Source organism: Oncorhynchus kisutch, linkage group LG4 (genome assembly GCF_002021735.2).
Source record: "Oncorhynchus kisutch isolate 150728-3 linkage group LG4, Okis_V2, whole genome shotgun sequence".
NCBI lineage: Eukaryota > Metazoa > Chordata > Actinopteri > Salmoniformes > Salmonidae > Oncorhynchus > Oncorhynchus kisutch.
This window is the reverse complement of record NC_034177.2, coordinates 8,623,591-8,639,615: the sequence shown is the minus strand read 5'-3', so window position 1 is coordinate 8,639,615 and position 16,025 is coordinate 8,623,591. Positions and strand designations below refer to the sequence as shown.

General features: G+C 42.6%; 2 protein-coding genes across 3 annotated transcripts; one reads left to right on the top strand and one right to left on the bottom strand.

The window, feature by feature from the left end:
• Positions 1–180: 180 nt before the first annotated feature.
• Positions 181–7,526, bottom strand: LOC116373934 (protein ANKUB1-like). 2 transcript variants are annotated; one of them, XM_031822361.1, is made up of 5 exons: positions 7,348–7,526; positions 5,036–5,232; positions 2,621–2,831; positions 2,363–2,477; positions 181–1,512 (listed from the first exon to the last, which is right to left on the bottom strand). In XM_031822361.1, exons 2-5 carry the CDS (start codon positions 5,045–5,047, stop codon positions 582–584), a joined length of 1,269 nt encoding a protein of 422 aa, XP_031678221.1. In that variant the 5' UTR covers positions 5,048–5,232; positions 7,348–7,526; the 3' UTR covers positions 181–581. The 2 variants fall into 2 exon arrangements, with proteins under 2 accessions (XP_031678221.1, XP_031678222.1); XM_031822362.1 differs by having other exon boundaries at positions 5,089–5,232.
• A 1,193-nt stretch (positions 7,527–8,719) lies between these two features.
• Positions 8,720–10,141, top strand: LOC109888574 (uncharacterized). Its single transcript, XM_031822364.1, has 4 exons — positions 8,720–8,906; positions 9,136–9,254; positions 9,484–9,520; positions 9,652–10,141. Exons 1-4 carry the CDS (start codon positions 8,796–8,798, stop codon positions 10,084–10,086), a joined length of 702 nt encoding a protein of 233 aa, XP_031678224.1. The 5' UTR covers positions 8,720–8,795; the 3' UTR covers positions 10,087–10,141.
• Positions 10,142–16,025: the final 5,884 nt, after the last annotated feature.

The following is a 16,025-nucleotide window of genomic DNA, read 5'->3' as shown; positions in this document are numbered from 1 at the left end:
CAATAACAGCTTCTAACCCCAAGTCATAAGACTGCTGAACAATTAATCAAATGTCCACCGGACAAGTTCAACTGTTTTATTATTTGTTACTTTAGTTTATTGGGTAAATATTCTCTTAACTCTTCTTGAACTGCTCTGTTTGTTAAGGGCTTGTAAGTAAAGTATTTCACAGAAAGATCTACACTTGTTGTATTCAGCGCATGTGACAAATTTAAAGTTTGAGTTGATTTGACTATGTACCTTCTAAGCATGATGGTTGGCTCATGATTTGTTTGTACTGAAATCTATTCAGGGAGGATAAGGGTATATCATAGGCAGTGATGTAGTGGTAAAACCATTGACTGGTAAATGCTGATTGCCGTTCAGGATTAAAGAAGTAACGCTCCCTCTACTTTCAATGCATCTTCCACAAAAGGTGGGTAAATGCTTGAACAAAATAAAATAAAAAGTGTGTAAACAGCTTTTACATGTGTCCCCACCACCACTGATTATAGGAGGCTTCTTCTGACAGTATTCACACCTTCCATAAGAAACCTCCAGAGAAATATTCATATTCACCGTAGCTGTCATTTAAACTTGGACTAACCTGGCCAAGGCCAAACAGTATATGGCGTTTTCTCTGGGTGTGCGGTCGCAGTGGAGAGAGAAAAGGCCTCCAGTGAGGTGGTGAGTATCTGGGCGGAGTTTGGCGAGGCAAACACAGGTCTGAGATTGGTGTCTCTGGAAATGGGCGGGAGCGGGACTCTGCTCCTCAATTGGTTGCTGTTCTGATCCCCACTCTCATCCTCCTCACATCCCTTCCCTCCACATCCCCTCTTCTTCTCTCTTTCATCCCTCGTGGCCACAGGGTGTAGCTTCGGTAGTTGAAGAGGTTTATCCTGGGATGCCAGGGAGCGGAGCGGGCAGGATACATGAGATGGGCAGTTGATGGGGGTCAAACGTCGAGAGGCTGTGGACATCACCCTGATACCGGCCTTGGCCTCACTCCTCCTGGGCTTGGAGGACATCTTGGGGAGGGTGAAGCCGTCCACCAGGACCGTGTCGCCCACCCTGGTCCTGAACGGAGCCCTGTTGGGGCTGATGCAGTGCCTAGATGCTGTCCTCCTCTGCCCCAGCCTCACCCAGCCCTTTATCTGGAGGTATGTCCGCATGGGCAGGGCCATACCTGGGAGGACCACCACAGAGCACAGCTTGGTGGCCAGGTGACTCACACACTCCCTGTGGCCGTACTGAAGGGCGATCCTCAGGGGGTCACGACCCTGGGGATCCCGACAGGCAAGGGTCAGAACGCTGCTGGCGATAAAGAGTTTGAGGATGGTGAGCTGGCCACGCTCGATGGAGGCGACAGCGGGACACTTGGTGACGTCGGGGTGGGCCGTCTGGTGGCACCACTCACGGTAAGGGTGAACCCCCACCGGTTCAATGACAAGCACCCCCCTCTCCAGCAGCCAGCCGGCCAGGTCCAGGTGGCCCAGAGAAGCAGCGATGTAGAGTGCCACCCGGAGCTGGAACCTGGAATAATACAGAATCAATGTATTTATAACACGTTTCAAGTTTTTTTTGTCAAGTTCACAAGATACAGTGGGTTATAAAACAGTACAGTAAAAAGCTTACTTGCAAACTCTTTCCCACAATGCAGTATTAAATATCAGGGTAAGAGAAAAAACGTATGAAGGAAAAAAACACGAGAATATAAGCTACATACAGGGTCAGTACCATTATTGTAAGCTATATACAGGGTCAGTACTATCATTGTAAGCTATATACAGGGTCAGTACTATCATTGTAAGCTATATACAGGGTCAGTACTATCATTGTAAGCTATATACAGGGTCAGTACTATCATTGTAAGCCATATACAGGGTCAGTACTATCATTGTAAGCTATATACAGGGTCAGTACTATCATTGTAAGCTATATACAGGGTCAGCACTATCATTGTAAGCTATATACAGGGTCAGTACCATCATTGTAAGCTATATACAGGGTCAGTACTATCATTGTAAGCTATATACAGGGTCAGTACTATCATTGTAAGCTATATACAGGGTCAGCACTATCATTGTAAGCTATATACAGGGTCAGTACCATCATTGTAAGCTATATACAGGGTCAGTACTATCATTGTAAGCTATATACAGGGTCAGTACCATTATTGTAAGCTATATACAGGGTCAGTACCATTATTGTAAGCTATATACAGGGTCAGTACCATTATTGTAAGATATATACAGGGTCAGTACCATTATTGTAAGCTATATACAGGGTCAGTAATATCATTGTAAGCTATATAAAGGTTCAGTACCATCACTGTTGATAGTAAGTCTATCATACAGTTCAGTGTGTAGATGTGTATTCTGACCTCATCACAGGTCTCTCCCTAGACAGGTGTCGTTGGACGGTCAGTCTGTGTCCCAGGAAGCAGCCTCTGAGGAACTCCGCCCACCCATCCCAGGTGTCCAACCGTAGAGTAGCCCCTGGGAGACAGAGACACATGCAGGTTGTCCTCCTGGTTGCCATGAACCAAGAATGTGTTCCATACAGTCCATTTGTCTCTGTGTTACATCCATAAGGTGTTGAGCCAGAGGACCATTGATCTCCTGCACAAGGAAGGCCATACCCAGGTCAATGGCGTAGTCGTGCAGCCGGTTGCAGTCGTAGAGTTGCAGGCCGGTGGGAGAGCTCAGTCTGAAGGAGCTGACGGGAAGCCCACACTGCTGGGACACCAGGGTCATGAGCCTGGCCACAGACGTACTCAGGAGAAACACAGTGCCCGAGACTGAGAGGGTCTCCCCCGTCACGGCACTGAACACACGCACCACCGGCTCCCGCTGAAGTATAAGACCATGGACATACAGTAAATTCACTTGTTTTACATAAATACCTATGTTGTGTTTATACACCGAGTAAACAAAACATTATGAACACCTGTTCTTTCCATGACAAAGACTGACCAGGTGAATCCAGGTGAAAGCTATGATTCCTGAATGATGTCACTTGTTAAATCCACTTCAGTGTAGATGAAGGGGAGCGGACAGGTTAAAGAAGGATTTTTAAGCCTTGAGACAATTGAGGCATAGATTGTGTATGTGTGCCATTCAGAGGGTGAATGGGCAAGACAAAATATTTAAGTGCCTTTGAACGGGGTAGTAGGTGCCAGGTGCACCGGTTTGTGTCAAGAACTGCAATGCTGCTGGGGTTTTTCACACTCAACAGTTTCCTGTGTGTTTCATGAATGGTCCACCACCCAAAGAACATCCAGCCAACTTGGCACAACTGTTGGAAGCATTGGAGTCAACATGGGCCAGCATCCCTGGGGAACGCTTTCAAACACCTTGTAGAGTCCATGCCCCAACGAATTGAGGCTGTTCTGATGGCAGAAGGCGGGGTGCAAGTCAATATTAGGAAGGTGTTTCTAATGTTTGGTACACTCAGTATATATAATTACAGGGGTAAGATGAAGTGGCTCCTTTGCACTGATCTTAGGTCTGGTTTGTGTTTTTACTGCTAATGGTAAAGGTTAGGATTTGGTGAGAGTAAACTGATCCTAGATCTGTGCCCAAGGGCAATTTCTATCCAGAGACAAATCAAAGGTCCATGCTATTTAAACTTAGAATCTACCACCATCTCGTGGCTCAAATTTGGAACAACATTTTCTAATTCATGTGCTGTACTGAGTTTTGTTCTATCACATTGAACACGAATCTGGGTGCAGATTAATTTGTTAACAGAAATATTATGAAAATGTATTTCAATGAACCCAAAGGGCCTCTTCTTCTCCTACTATACGGCCTGCTGTGCTCTACTGTACTCTACTGTACTCTGTCTGCTGTACTCTGCTGTACTCTGTCTGCTCTACTGTACTATACACCACTGGGTATACAGACTCTACAGATACTGTTAGCGAACACCAGACTGAGGTCGAGGCGATTACATGGGGAAAAGGTTTATGACTGTAAGGGTGTTTGGTACAAAGGCAACACTACATCGGGCCACATTTCAGCTCTATCCCAGGTCAACCATACAATACTATAGATTTCCACTCTAGTCAACCAAGCGAGAAGGAGAGACAGACAGAAGGTCTGGCTTTGACTATGTCAATGATGGGATGTGTAAGTAAGGAACACAAATAAACATTATTCTGATGGTTAAATGTGTACTTAGATACATAACCACTCTCCTCTGTTAGCAAATCTTCCACAGAACTTTGTGGAACAGAGTGAGTTCTGTCCCTGTCTGGCTCTGGACATGTACCCAGGGACCTCTGTACAACAACACTTCACACTCACGAAGCAGTGTTCTTACTAACCAATCACTCTACCATAACCATGGTCTCGGTATAAAGCAGTGTCCTTACTAACCAATCACTCTACCATAACCATGGTCTTGGTTGAGCAAGGTCAATATTACTTTAAGTCTCAAGCAGGGTGACCTCAACATACTATATATCACCATACTATACAGTGGGGCAAAAAAGTATTTAGTCAGCCACCAATTGTGCAAGTTCTCCCACTTAAAAAGATGAGAGAGGCTTGTAATTTTCATCATAGGTACACTTCAACTATGACAGACAAAATGAGAAACAAAATCCAGAAAAATCACATTGTAGGATTTTTTATGAATTTATTTGCAAATTATGGTGGAAAATAAGTATTTGGTCACCTACAAACAAGCAAGATTTCTGGCTCTCACAGACCTGAAACTTCTTCTTTAAGAGGCTCCTCTGTCCTCCACCCGTTACCTGTATTAATGGCACCTGTTTGAATGAACTAAATCACCTAATCATACTATATAACCATACTATATAACCATACTATATAATCATACTATATCACCATACTATATATTACCACACTCTATATCACCATAATATATATAATCATACTATATAACCATACTATTTAACCATACAATATATCACCACACTATATATCACCATGCTATATATATCACCATACTATATATCACCACACTATATCTGAAACACTTTATGTTAATGATAGTATGAAGCTGTTTCAAGCAATAGCCAGCTCACTTTGATATGCATTTTCAAGCACGGGTAGAAACAGCTAGGTGTTCGGCTGGTACCTTCAGCAGGCAGCAGATGGCACTGCTAGGGGTGATGCCAACGTCTGTCAGGACCCAGCTGTCCCGAAGGATGGCACCAGCATAGCTCAGCTCCCGGAAGTGCCTCACCTACTTGTCGTCTGACAGTTGCACGTGGAAGTAATCCTGCCAGAGGAAGAAGATTGGAAACACAATGAGCCGTAATTGAGTGTCCCATACAATCAGAGTGAGAGGGCTCAACACTGATGGAGCCGTAATGGAGGGTGTTCCACCCAGACAGATGTCAATGTTTACCATACAATAATTGTAAACGTGTCCAATTGTGTACAATTAAGAAATAAGGCCCAAGGAGGTGTGGTATATGGCCAATATACCACGGCCAAGGGCTGTTCTTAGGCACAACGCAACGCGGAGGTATATTGGCCATAAACCACAAACCCCCAAGGTGACTTCTTTTTTTTCTCTTCAATTTAGTGTTATCCAATTGGTAGTTACAATCTTGTCCCATTGCTACAGCTCCCCTATGGACTTGGGTGCACACATATAGAAGGTGCAAACATGGAGAACATTTTTAGTAGCCTAGGGTCCGGGAAAGTGTTGGCCTTTTTAAAACCGCATTTCGTGCAATTCTACATAATTTTACATGACTGGAGACTTTGGGATTATCTTTTTTAAATCCGCAGAAATGATCGAAATGGCAGGCTACTTTGACACTGGCAAACTTAATACTGAGATCAATAAAAACGACCTTGTCTTGAATCCATCAATAGCCTATAGGCCTAGGTTTGTGGAGAAACATATAGTAGGCTACAATATGAGGAGGAAATTAGTCCTAAAAATGCTTTCCAGTTTCACTGACTCGCCCAATGATACGCAGCTCACTCGCTGGAGATTGTCGATGCGCTCGTGTCAAAAGCCTATCTCTCCCTCTCTCTGTTTTGTAAAAACAATGTTTGGGAGTTGATCAAATATTTTGGTAGTCTACAGCATAGTCTTATCTTTTCAGCAAGAGTCATTGCTTTTCAACCTGTGTTTTCCCTCGATTGTATTTGAAATATTGCAAAAGGCCTGTTTTGTCTGCGTGCTGTTTTTTCACTGACAGATTTGCCTCGCGTTCCTGACTGTAGGCTATTCTTTGTTATTGGGCTACAATCCGCAGCTAGGCTATTTTAAAAAGAAGCTATTGGTCCTCTGTATGTAAATTATAGGGCTTCTCATGACGTATTAGGCTATTCTGAATGATTTAATTTATTTCTGAAGAGACAGCAGTAATTGCGTAACTTTAGAAAATTCCTCCAGAACCCTTCATGCAGCTATGATTCTATAAGGAAACAAATGATGAAGTGAAACTCTGGAGAGATGAGGGGGCAGGATAATTGACGAAGAGGCAACTCGAATGAACTTTGATCGCTTTTATTATAATTGTTACATAGCAAAAAGTGAAAATGATTTTTCATGGCACGAGAGGTACCTGGATTCGGCCAAATAGGTTCCGGAATAAAACAGTAGGAACGGTGCCGGATCCTGTTCTGGCATGATCCTGCTCAAATTAAGCACTGATTTGAAGTACCTAGGCCTCTACCTGCTGAGTATAAAGATTATTAAACTAGATTCAGTGAGCTTGTCATTCACAGTACTGATGAAAAATCAAGTACAGTTGATCTAAATGTGGGTATACGAGGCCATCTAGTGGTCACCGGATTTTTTAAAAATCCATGCAAGCTATCTTTGCACTAGCATGCGATGCCATATATTTGACGCAGGTATTTATTATTCAACAAGGATAGTCATTGACCCGGACAAAATATAATTGTATGAGCTATGCCTCTGTGTACCGGCGTTGTTGCACCCCTCTACTGTCTGACTTGGTGGGGCGATCTCGTTCTGCATGCCTGCCTCACTTATATTCATATTCATATGTGTCGTCATGCATTTGTGCATGCACGCTTTTAACGGTCATATCCGTCTTGCTAGCTAACTTAGCTAGCTCATCAACCAGTATTTTATTCGCTTTTTCTGCACGATAGCACTTATTAAAGCCTTGAAACTCATAGGGACCTCACTGTTGCCACGGGTCATCGAGCTGGCCCTTATTTGGCAGCAGGGTTGCATCGGTTTCCACTGGTTTTGACAGCTTGTTAGGCTGGCTAGCTAGGTAGCTAATTCGCTAACGCGAACTGTTTATCACGTAGCAGCCTATGCTGACTAGCGTCGCTAGCAACTAGCTAACATAGATAAAGTTTAGTCGTGGGTCCACAAAATCAAACAAATGGTACTGACCTGATGACAAAATCATATTTCGAAAATGTAGTAGCTATTTATGTTGTTGTTGTTTAATGACATTGCAAATATAATCATTTTTGACATTTAACTATCGGTATGTATCTAATCCGGTTTCGGCATGAGAAAAGTATTAATCGCAAATTCCAGCACTAACGGATACCGGGAAACAGAAATAAGAGAACCGGTCACGAATGAGGAGCCACGCCCTAAAATATCATGTGACCACAAGGCGTTTGTGACACATTCATGCGTTCCAATATTGTCATAATTGTCTGTAGGTTCTAAATTGCTTATGAGCTTGGCTGCCCTTCAGAAAGTAGCTGATTCTTGTACTCTACAGCTGTATTTTCCTACAGTTAATAATAATACTAGCAACAAAACAGATTTCATTCCTTAAAATGATATTGCCAGATGGAAGAAAATAATAAGGTAGGCCTAAACTGTAATAAAATATACCTTAAAGACTGCTTGTGTTTAATCCTGAATCCAGTTGCCCCATCTTGTACTGGGATAAAACAATAGGCAAGCCATGAACCTTATGGAGGAGTGCATGTGTTTTGCAGACACACCTGGGTTCTAGACTGGCTGAGGTAAACATTTTAGGAAAGCCTGGGTTTTTTAATCCCGGTGAAAGCAGATATGTCAAAGTTTGTCAATGTCATGTTGCCCTTCTATTTAGATGAAACTAGCGAAAAGGATCATTTTGCTTCTCTTAATCCACATTTTCTAGCAAAAAAACATGTTCATGCTTTAGGGCTGGTGGGCTGCATATATATTGGTAAAATATAAAGTGTGTGTGTGTGGGGGGTGGGGGGGGGGGCGTAGTGGATATAATGGGGTATAGGCCTAACTGTTGTTTTGAGGGTGAAACTTAAATCACAGGATGATGTCATCATTGTAAACTAAATTCAGCATAGCCAAACCTTGTATAAAATAGGTTGAATTTGTACCTTTGAAACCATGTCAGATTTTCAACATTATATACACTTTCAGAAAAAAACAATAGGCAGCACCTCAGCCCGGGATCGAACCCCATCCAGGGTTTTAACTACACCCAGCCCTGCTTAGCTTTAATATGTCACTGACTACTACCAATATGCTATTGTGAGAATGATTATTGAGAGATCACAAAATAACAAAAATATATTCAGTGTTAATATCGAAGTCATTCTAAGGGGTAGGTTTGACAAAGCAAATGAGTGAGTGAGCCCGGGATCGAACCCCATCCAGGGTTTTAACTACACCCAGCCCTGCTTAGCTTTAATATGTCACTGACTACTACCAATATGCTATTGTGAGAATGATTATTGAGAGATCACAAAATAACAAAATATATTCAGTGTTAATATCGAAGTCATTCTAAGGGGTAGGTTTGACAAAGCAAATGAGTGAGTGAGTCTTTGACATGAAGACAGTGGTTAGATTCTGCCATTGGGACTGCTCTGATGTTGTTTCCATTCTCTCCTGGTTATGACCATAGAGCCTTGTCCCAGTCTCTAGACCTGCCTGTCTGTGTGATGGATGACCACCTGACCTCTGAAGCTGTCAATGAGATGGTAAGTTGACCTTGTCATTTCATATTACAACATTAATCCAATAAAATGTTATAGTGATGCTATCATTGGCAATGTTGACGTACCACAACCATCTCTGTTGTGTTGCAGTTGTTTAATTGGCCCAACGTTGCCAATGCTCCTCCACTCTTTAACAGTTAATAATCATTTCAGTATGATATTTGTTGTATATAATGTTTTATTATTTGCAATATAATTACATTTCTACCAGGAGCAGAGCAATTCTACCAGGAGCAGAGCAACCTCAGTGATGGAAACCACAGAAGAGGGGAAGCTCAACAATGTGGAACATCTGACACTTATGGACTTCCTTCAAAACCTAACTGAGAAGTATGTTCTGTTTTCTTTGGTACTATCACACCTTCAAGGAAATAGGATCAAATTAGAAACTGATCAATCGGGAAAAAAAAATTCATTGCTAGAAAAGTTGTCACATTGCAATTTTGCCAAAACAACTGACACAAAGCAAGTATAACTTCACGATCAGGCAAATAATTAAATAAAAACAATTCTGCCACGCATCCTGATATGACAACATTTATAACAATATTGTTTTCAGGCAATGGAGGGGGATTCGTGAGGGCATGTTTGACCCGGTAAGATCATGTTACTGACAATTTAATTAGATTACCATGAAAACTCTGCCTAATGTTTAACCTTGTTCATAAGCTTTTGAAAGACGCACTATGCAACATTTTAAAACACTTCTTCTGTTTCTGGAATACAGCTGACAAAACAACAGCTTGCCGGCTTGTGTCTGAGGATTGTCCAGTTTTTATCAGACAAGCTGATGCAGATCATCATCCCAGGTCTTTACGAACTACTGGGCATCCAAGATGCTGCCTCCTCTCCATTGTCACAGAGATCTCTCACAGCGTCACTCACCAGTCTGTTAGACGATAAGACTAACACCAAGTCCCGCGTGAGATTTACTGAGGCTGGTGTACCTAAGAGGCCAGGCAGTCGAAAGTCGTACAATAGCTTTCGCATCCCGACTCCCTACCCTTCCTCCAACTGTATGGATCAGGAAGAGGAAGAAGAGCAGGAATCACAACTTAAGTCCAAGGAGATTTACCTGACTAAGGGCAGTGGAAGCTACCTGCCCAAGGGGGCCATGAGGTATGTTCTTAAAGGGAAATTTAACAACTTCATATTCATCTAGACAATCTGGACCCTTTCTTTCTAAAATTATCTGCCGAAATTGTTGCCACCCCTATTACTAGCCTGTTCAACCTCTCTTTCGTGTCGTCTGAGATTCCCAAAGATTGGAAAGCAGCTGCGGTCATCCCCCTCTTCAAAGGGGGGGACACTCTTGACCCAAACTGCTACAGACCTATATATATCCTACCGTGCCTTTCTAAGGTCTTCGAAAGCCAAGTCAACAAACAGATTACCGACCATTTCGAATCTCACCATACCTTCTCTGCTATGCAGTCTGGTTTCAGAGCTGGTCATGTGTGCACCTCAGCCACGCTCAAGGTCCTAAACGATATCTTAACCGCCATCGATAAGAAACATTACTGTGCAGCCGTATTCATTGATCTGGCCAAGGCTTTCGACTCTGTCAATCACCATATCCTCATCGGCAGACTCGACAGCCTTGGTTTCTCAAATGATTGCCTCGCCTGGTTCACCAACTACTTCTCTGATAGAGTTCAGTGTGTCAAATCGGAGGGTCTGCTGTCCGGACCTCTGGCAGTCTCTATGGGGGTGCCACAGGGTTCAATTCTTGGCCCGACTCTCTTCTCTGTATACATCAATGAGGTCGCTCTTGCTGCTGGTGAGTCCCTGATCCACCTCTACGCAGACGACACCATTCTGTATACTTCCGGCCCTTCTTTGGACACTGTGTTAACAACCCTCCAGGCAAGCTTCAATGCCATACAACTCTCCTTCCGTGGCCTCCAATTGCTCTTAAATACAAGTAAAACTAAATGCATGCTCTTCAACCGATCGCTACCTGCACCTACCCGCCTGTCCAACATCACTACTCTGGACGGCTCTGACTTAGAATACGTGGACAACTACAAATACTTAGGTGTCTGGTTAGACTGTAAACTCTCCTTCCAGACCCATATCAAACATCTCCAATCCAAAGTTAAATCTAGAATTGGCTTCCTATTTCGCAACAAAGCATCCTTCACTCATGCTGCCAAACATACCCTTGTAAAACTGACCATCCTACCAATCCTCGACTTTGGCGATGTCATTTACAAAATAGCCTCCAATACCCTACTCAACAAATTGGATGCAGTCTATCACAGTGCAATCCGTTTTATCACCAAAGCCCCATATACTACCCACCATTGTGACCTGTACGCTCTCGTTGGCTGGCCCTCTCTTCATACTCGTCGCCAAACCCACTGGCTCCATGTCATCTACAAGACCCTGCTAGGTAAAGTCCCCCCTTATCTCAGCTCGCTGGTCACCATAGCATCTCCCACCTGTAGCACACGCTCCAGCAGGTATATCTCTCTAGTCACCCCCAAAACCAATTCTTTCTTTGGCCGCCTCTCCTTCCAGTTCTCTGCTGCCAATGACTGGAACGAACTACAAAAATCTCTGAAACTGGAAACACTTATCTCCCTCACTAGCTTTAAGCACCAACTGTCAGAGCAGCTCACAGATTACTGCACCTGTACATAGCCCACCTATAATTTAGCCCAAACAACTACCTCTTTCCCAACTGTATTTAATTTTTATTTATTTATTTTGCTCCTTTGCACCCCATTATTTTTATTTCTACTTTGCACATTCTTCCATTGCAAAACTACCATTCCAGTATTTTACTTGCTATATTGTATTTACTTTGCCATCATGGCCTTTTTTGCCGTTACCTCCCTTCTCACCTCATTTGCTCACATTGTATATAGACTTGTTTATACTGCATTATTGACTGTATGTTTGTTTTTACTCCATGTGTAACTCTGTGTCGTTTTATCTGTCGAACTGCTTTGCTTTATCTTGGCCAGGTCGCAATTGTAAATGAGAACTTGTTCTCAACTTGCCTACCTGGTTAAATAAAGGTAAAATAAATAAAATAAAAAATAAAAATCTCCAGCATCACCATATGTGAAAATTACACATTTCCATGCTTTGTAGTAAAAAAAATTGAGAGGGACGTAACTGTTTCCAATAGTGCTAAGAAATTAGTGCTTTTTGAGGTTGGTTTGGTTTCGATTCAAATATTTAAAAAATAATCACGGTTTTGGATACTTTTTTTAGACATTGAATGCACTATGGATTATGTGTGTTGAATGCTGTAACAACACATAATAAAACAATGAATAAAAGTCCCATGATGGTAGTGACTGTCCATTACTGTTTATGATTTATCAACCATCATTTACTTTCTCATATAAAATATTTATTTGATGACTTTATTATTTCATTCCAAGTCATCAACTCATCTCTATAGAGCTGCTGCTTATCCTGTCTGACAAAATCACTATTTTAGTAGTTCTTCTAAGTAAATAAGACCTACTTTTATGACCACTGAACACCAACTGTCAATCACTTAGATCATGTATTTCCAGGTAGAGAATCCTCGCAACACAACTGCTTTTTATCTCTCTCATGCATTCTCTCGTCTCTCCGTCTCAGTCAATGAGGTTTCCGTATCTGCTCCACACAGAGTGGACAAGTAAGGGGGCGTGCAATGGATTATGGGAATTAATTGCCATATTTTCTGTGCTAAACTATGTAGAATATTGACCTGTTGGAAACTACAACTCCCTACTACATTGCATAGTTCGTGCTTGATCTGATTTATCTCTACAGAAACTGAGCATCGAGCTCACAGAAGAAGAAAAAAATTAACTATATGGAATTCAAATAATTGAGCCGACGTCGGTCAATTAGTTGTTTAAAAACCGAAAAATAACAAAAATGTTGGTTAAATGCTCAGCTCTAGAGTCTAATGACATCATCAGTGTGCATCGTGTGATTTTAACCAATTATGAGTAGGCATTGCCTACTAATTGGTTGATGTCATAGAAAACACTTATCTTCCTCTTTCTTTTTTACTACAAAACATAGAAATGCCCGTTTTTCACATATGCTGATGTTGGGGTGGTGCTGGAGATGATGAATATGAAGTTGAAACATTTAGAAATTTCCCTTTAACATTTCTTCAAACTGCCTTGTATTTATGATTGTCCTTGAAGTTATTAGAAGTTACAGTATTTGAAGTTTATAGCAATTTGGATTTTTGTAGAGGATAGATATTGCCAGGATAGATAGATATCTACAGGCCAGTTTCAATACAAATGACTTATACAAAATACATTTTATTGGGCTTTAGAAATTAAACAGTTAGGCTGACATCACACTAAGGTTTTTTCTCAGAGAAACAGCAGTGTTTTCCTCATTGTTTTCAATGGTGCAGATGTATTTGACACACTGAATGTGCATCACAGCTTAACATATTATTTGTTTGACTTTGATGATTTCTGTTGTTTTTTTCCCCAAGGATTCTAACCTCTCTGTCTGATGTGCAGAAAAAAACAACCAACTCTGAGACGCTACAAGTCCTCTTAGGTGTTTCAGAGGACACCCTCGTCACCTGTGTGCAGGACAGCCTGCAAGGTTCTCTCTCCAAACTTGCATGCATGTCCAATTCTCCATCTGGAAGTGCAGGCTCTATGATGCTAACCCCTGCTGTAATGGCAGAGTTGGCTAAAGATGTCAAGTCGGCCTTATCAGTGGTCGTTAAGAGTGCCTCCGCAAGCCAAACCTCTCTAGTGACACCGGTAAGGGGAGACTCACAGACCAAGGTAACTGAGAGCATGGTGAGAGAGCTGGCTGCTAAACTTGAAAAAGTTGACCAAGAGAGCAAGAGTCTAACAGGGCAAGTCATGACCACGATCTCTGACACAATGGTGGCTTTTGTTGATGAGAACGAACAGAATTTGCTGGAAGATCTGAAGGACAAGATCACGTTTTTGGCATCGCATGTTGGCTTCATTGACGATCTTGATGCCCTGATAAGGAAATACGAGAGCAGCTACAATATTGGTGAATCTGGTTCTTCCTGCACGCTCACGTCTAAGAGCATCCAAAAACTCTCCAGCAGGGAGTTTCAAACATCAGCAATACAAGCAGTGAGTGGAGTTCTTGCCAAAAAAGTCAGTAGTTTGAGCTTTCCTATTTCAGTCGTTCAGTCTGAGTTAACAGGTGCTGTATCAGGTCAAACATTGTCTGGCATTGTAAAGACAGAGTCAATTCACCCAGTGGGCTCAGCAGCGTCAGTAGTTGTTAAGACTTTCGTGTCAGATATGAAGTCCTTGGCTGAATCTGAAGAGAGTCCCCAACAGAAGAGTGCCTGGTCTGCTGCTGTTCACATTTACCACAGCATCCAAAACAACTTGAAAGATTATTTCGGCAAGCTTCAGCGATGTGCCTTAAAGAGCATTGTCACATATGATGATAACATCACAAATGCTGAGTTTAAGGAGACAGTTCCACTTCCTTGCTTAAACATGAAATATAGGCCCAGTAAGAGTGAGCCTCAGTTGCCAGAGTCCACTGGTGCAGTTACTTTACAAAGAGGCCTAAGTGAGAGATCAAAACTTCTTTGGGCACACACTGAGTCAGAAGAAAGCAAGCTCCTTCTGACAACTTGCACCAAAGAAGTAATCTCAGAGCTTCTGGTCTTGTACAACACTGAGATGTCAAAGGAGGACCCCCTGTACACTGTTGGAGAAAAAGGATCAGGCTTCTCTATTGAGAGAGAGAAATTTGTAGAGGGTGTTCTGGCTCAGCTTGGGGATATCTCCCATTCCAGGTCCTCATCACCAATAGTTTGTGAGTTCTCCTGTCAAAATGAGGACAGCAGAAGTAAGGCCACAGCTTCTTTGACCAGTCTGTTAGATTGTATTAGAAAACTCTCAAGTGAGGAATTCAAGAGAGACACCCCTCAAGCAGTGAGTGAGTTCCTAGTTAAAAAGTCCACCAGTAGCTTAACTAGTGCACAGCCTGCTTATTCTGTAGCATCCAGATCTTGTTCCGTTCAAAACCAGAGAACCTTGTCAAAGCATATTTGTGCGGATTCTGCTGCCTTTGGCATCATTGACACATTTGTGGAAGACCTGCAGAGCTTGGCGCAACCTGCAGAAGTAGAGGAGAGAGAACCTGACCTCCAGGAAAATGTACAAAAGCGAAAGAGCAGGATCTGGTCTGCTACCACTAGTTTATATAAAAATATTAAGAAGACATTAAAGGGCTTCACCATTCACCGGCGGAGGTCAGACGTGCAGAGAAGAATGTCTAGCCATACACCCACAGAGGACTCTGGACATCTTGTGACTGAGGAGTACCTTGGTTTGGCAAGCCAGAACTTGACGCAAGCTAGTAAGAGTGTGCCTCACTTGCCCAGTTTGAACCAGGAAGTGACTCTACACATGGGTGTCAGCGAGAGTTCAAAACTTCTCTGGACTGAAACAGACGAGGGTCTAATGAACAATAGTACCAAACAGGTCATTTCAACAATCTTGACCTCATGCGAGGATCAGGCATCAAATGCACCTTGCTTCTCCACAGTAGGAAAGAAAATTTCTGATATGTCCCTTGAGGTCAACATGTTGGTAGGTGGTGTTCTGTCTCAGCTGAAGGACATCTCCTTGTCAAGGTCCCCAACACCATGTGAAGACATGTTTGAACGTCTCCAAGGTTCTACTGAGCGAACCTCTCCAGTAAGTCTAGATTGCTGCACGGCTGCCTCCAAAGGCATTGCATCTTCCCACAGTCTTTCAACAAAGAGCCTCCAAAAACTCTCTAGTCATGAGTTCCAAACCAAAGCTGAGAAAGGAGTGAGTGAGGTCCTCTCTAGATCATTTAACATTGTGGAGGAAGGTACAACAGATAAGTACCTTCAGTCTGTATCTACATCCACCACATCTACTGATATTATACAAACCATGGTGAAAGACCAGCAGGAGCTCACCCAGACCACCCAATCATCTGACATGGTATCTGGAACCTCCCTGCTCACCACTGGAGAGGTTTCTGAGAAAAGGATCTGGTCTGTTGCTCGTAACATCTACTACAGTCTGCAAAGTAAGATTACGGAGTTTCTCAGAAAAGATCTTCAGAGATCAGACA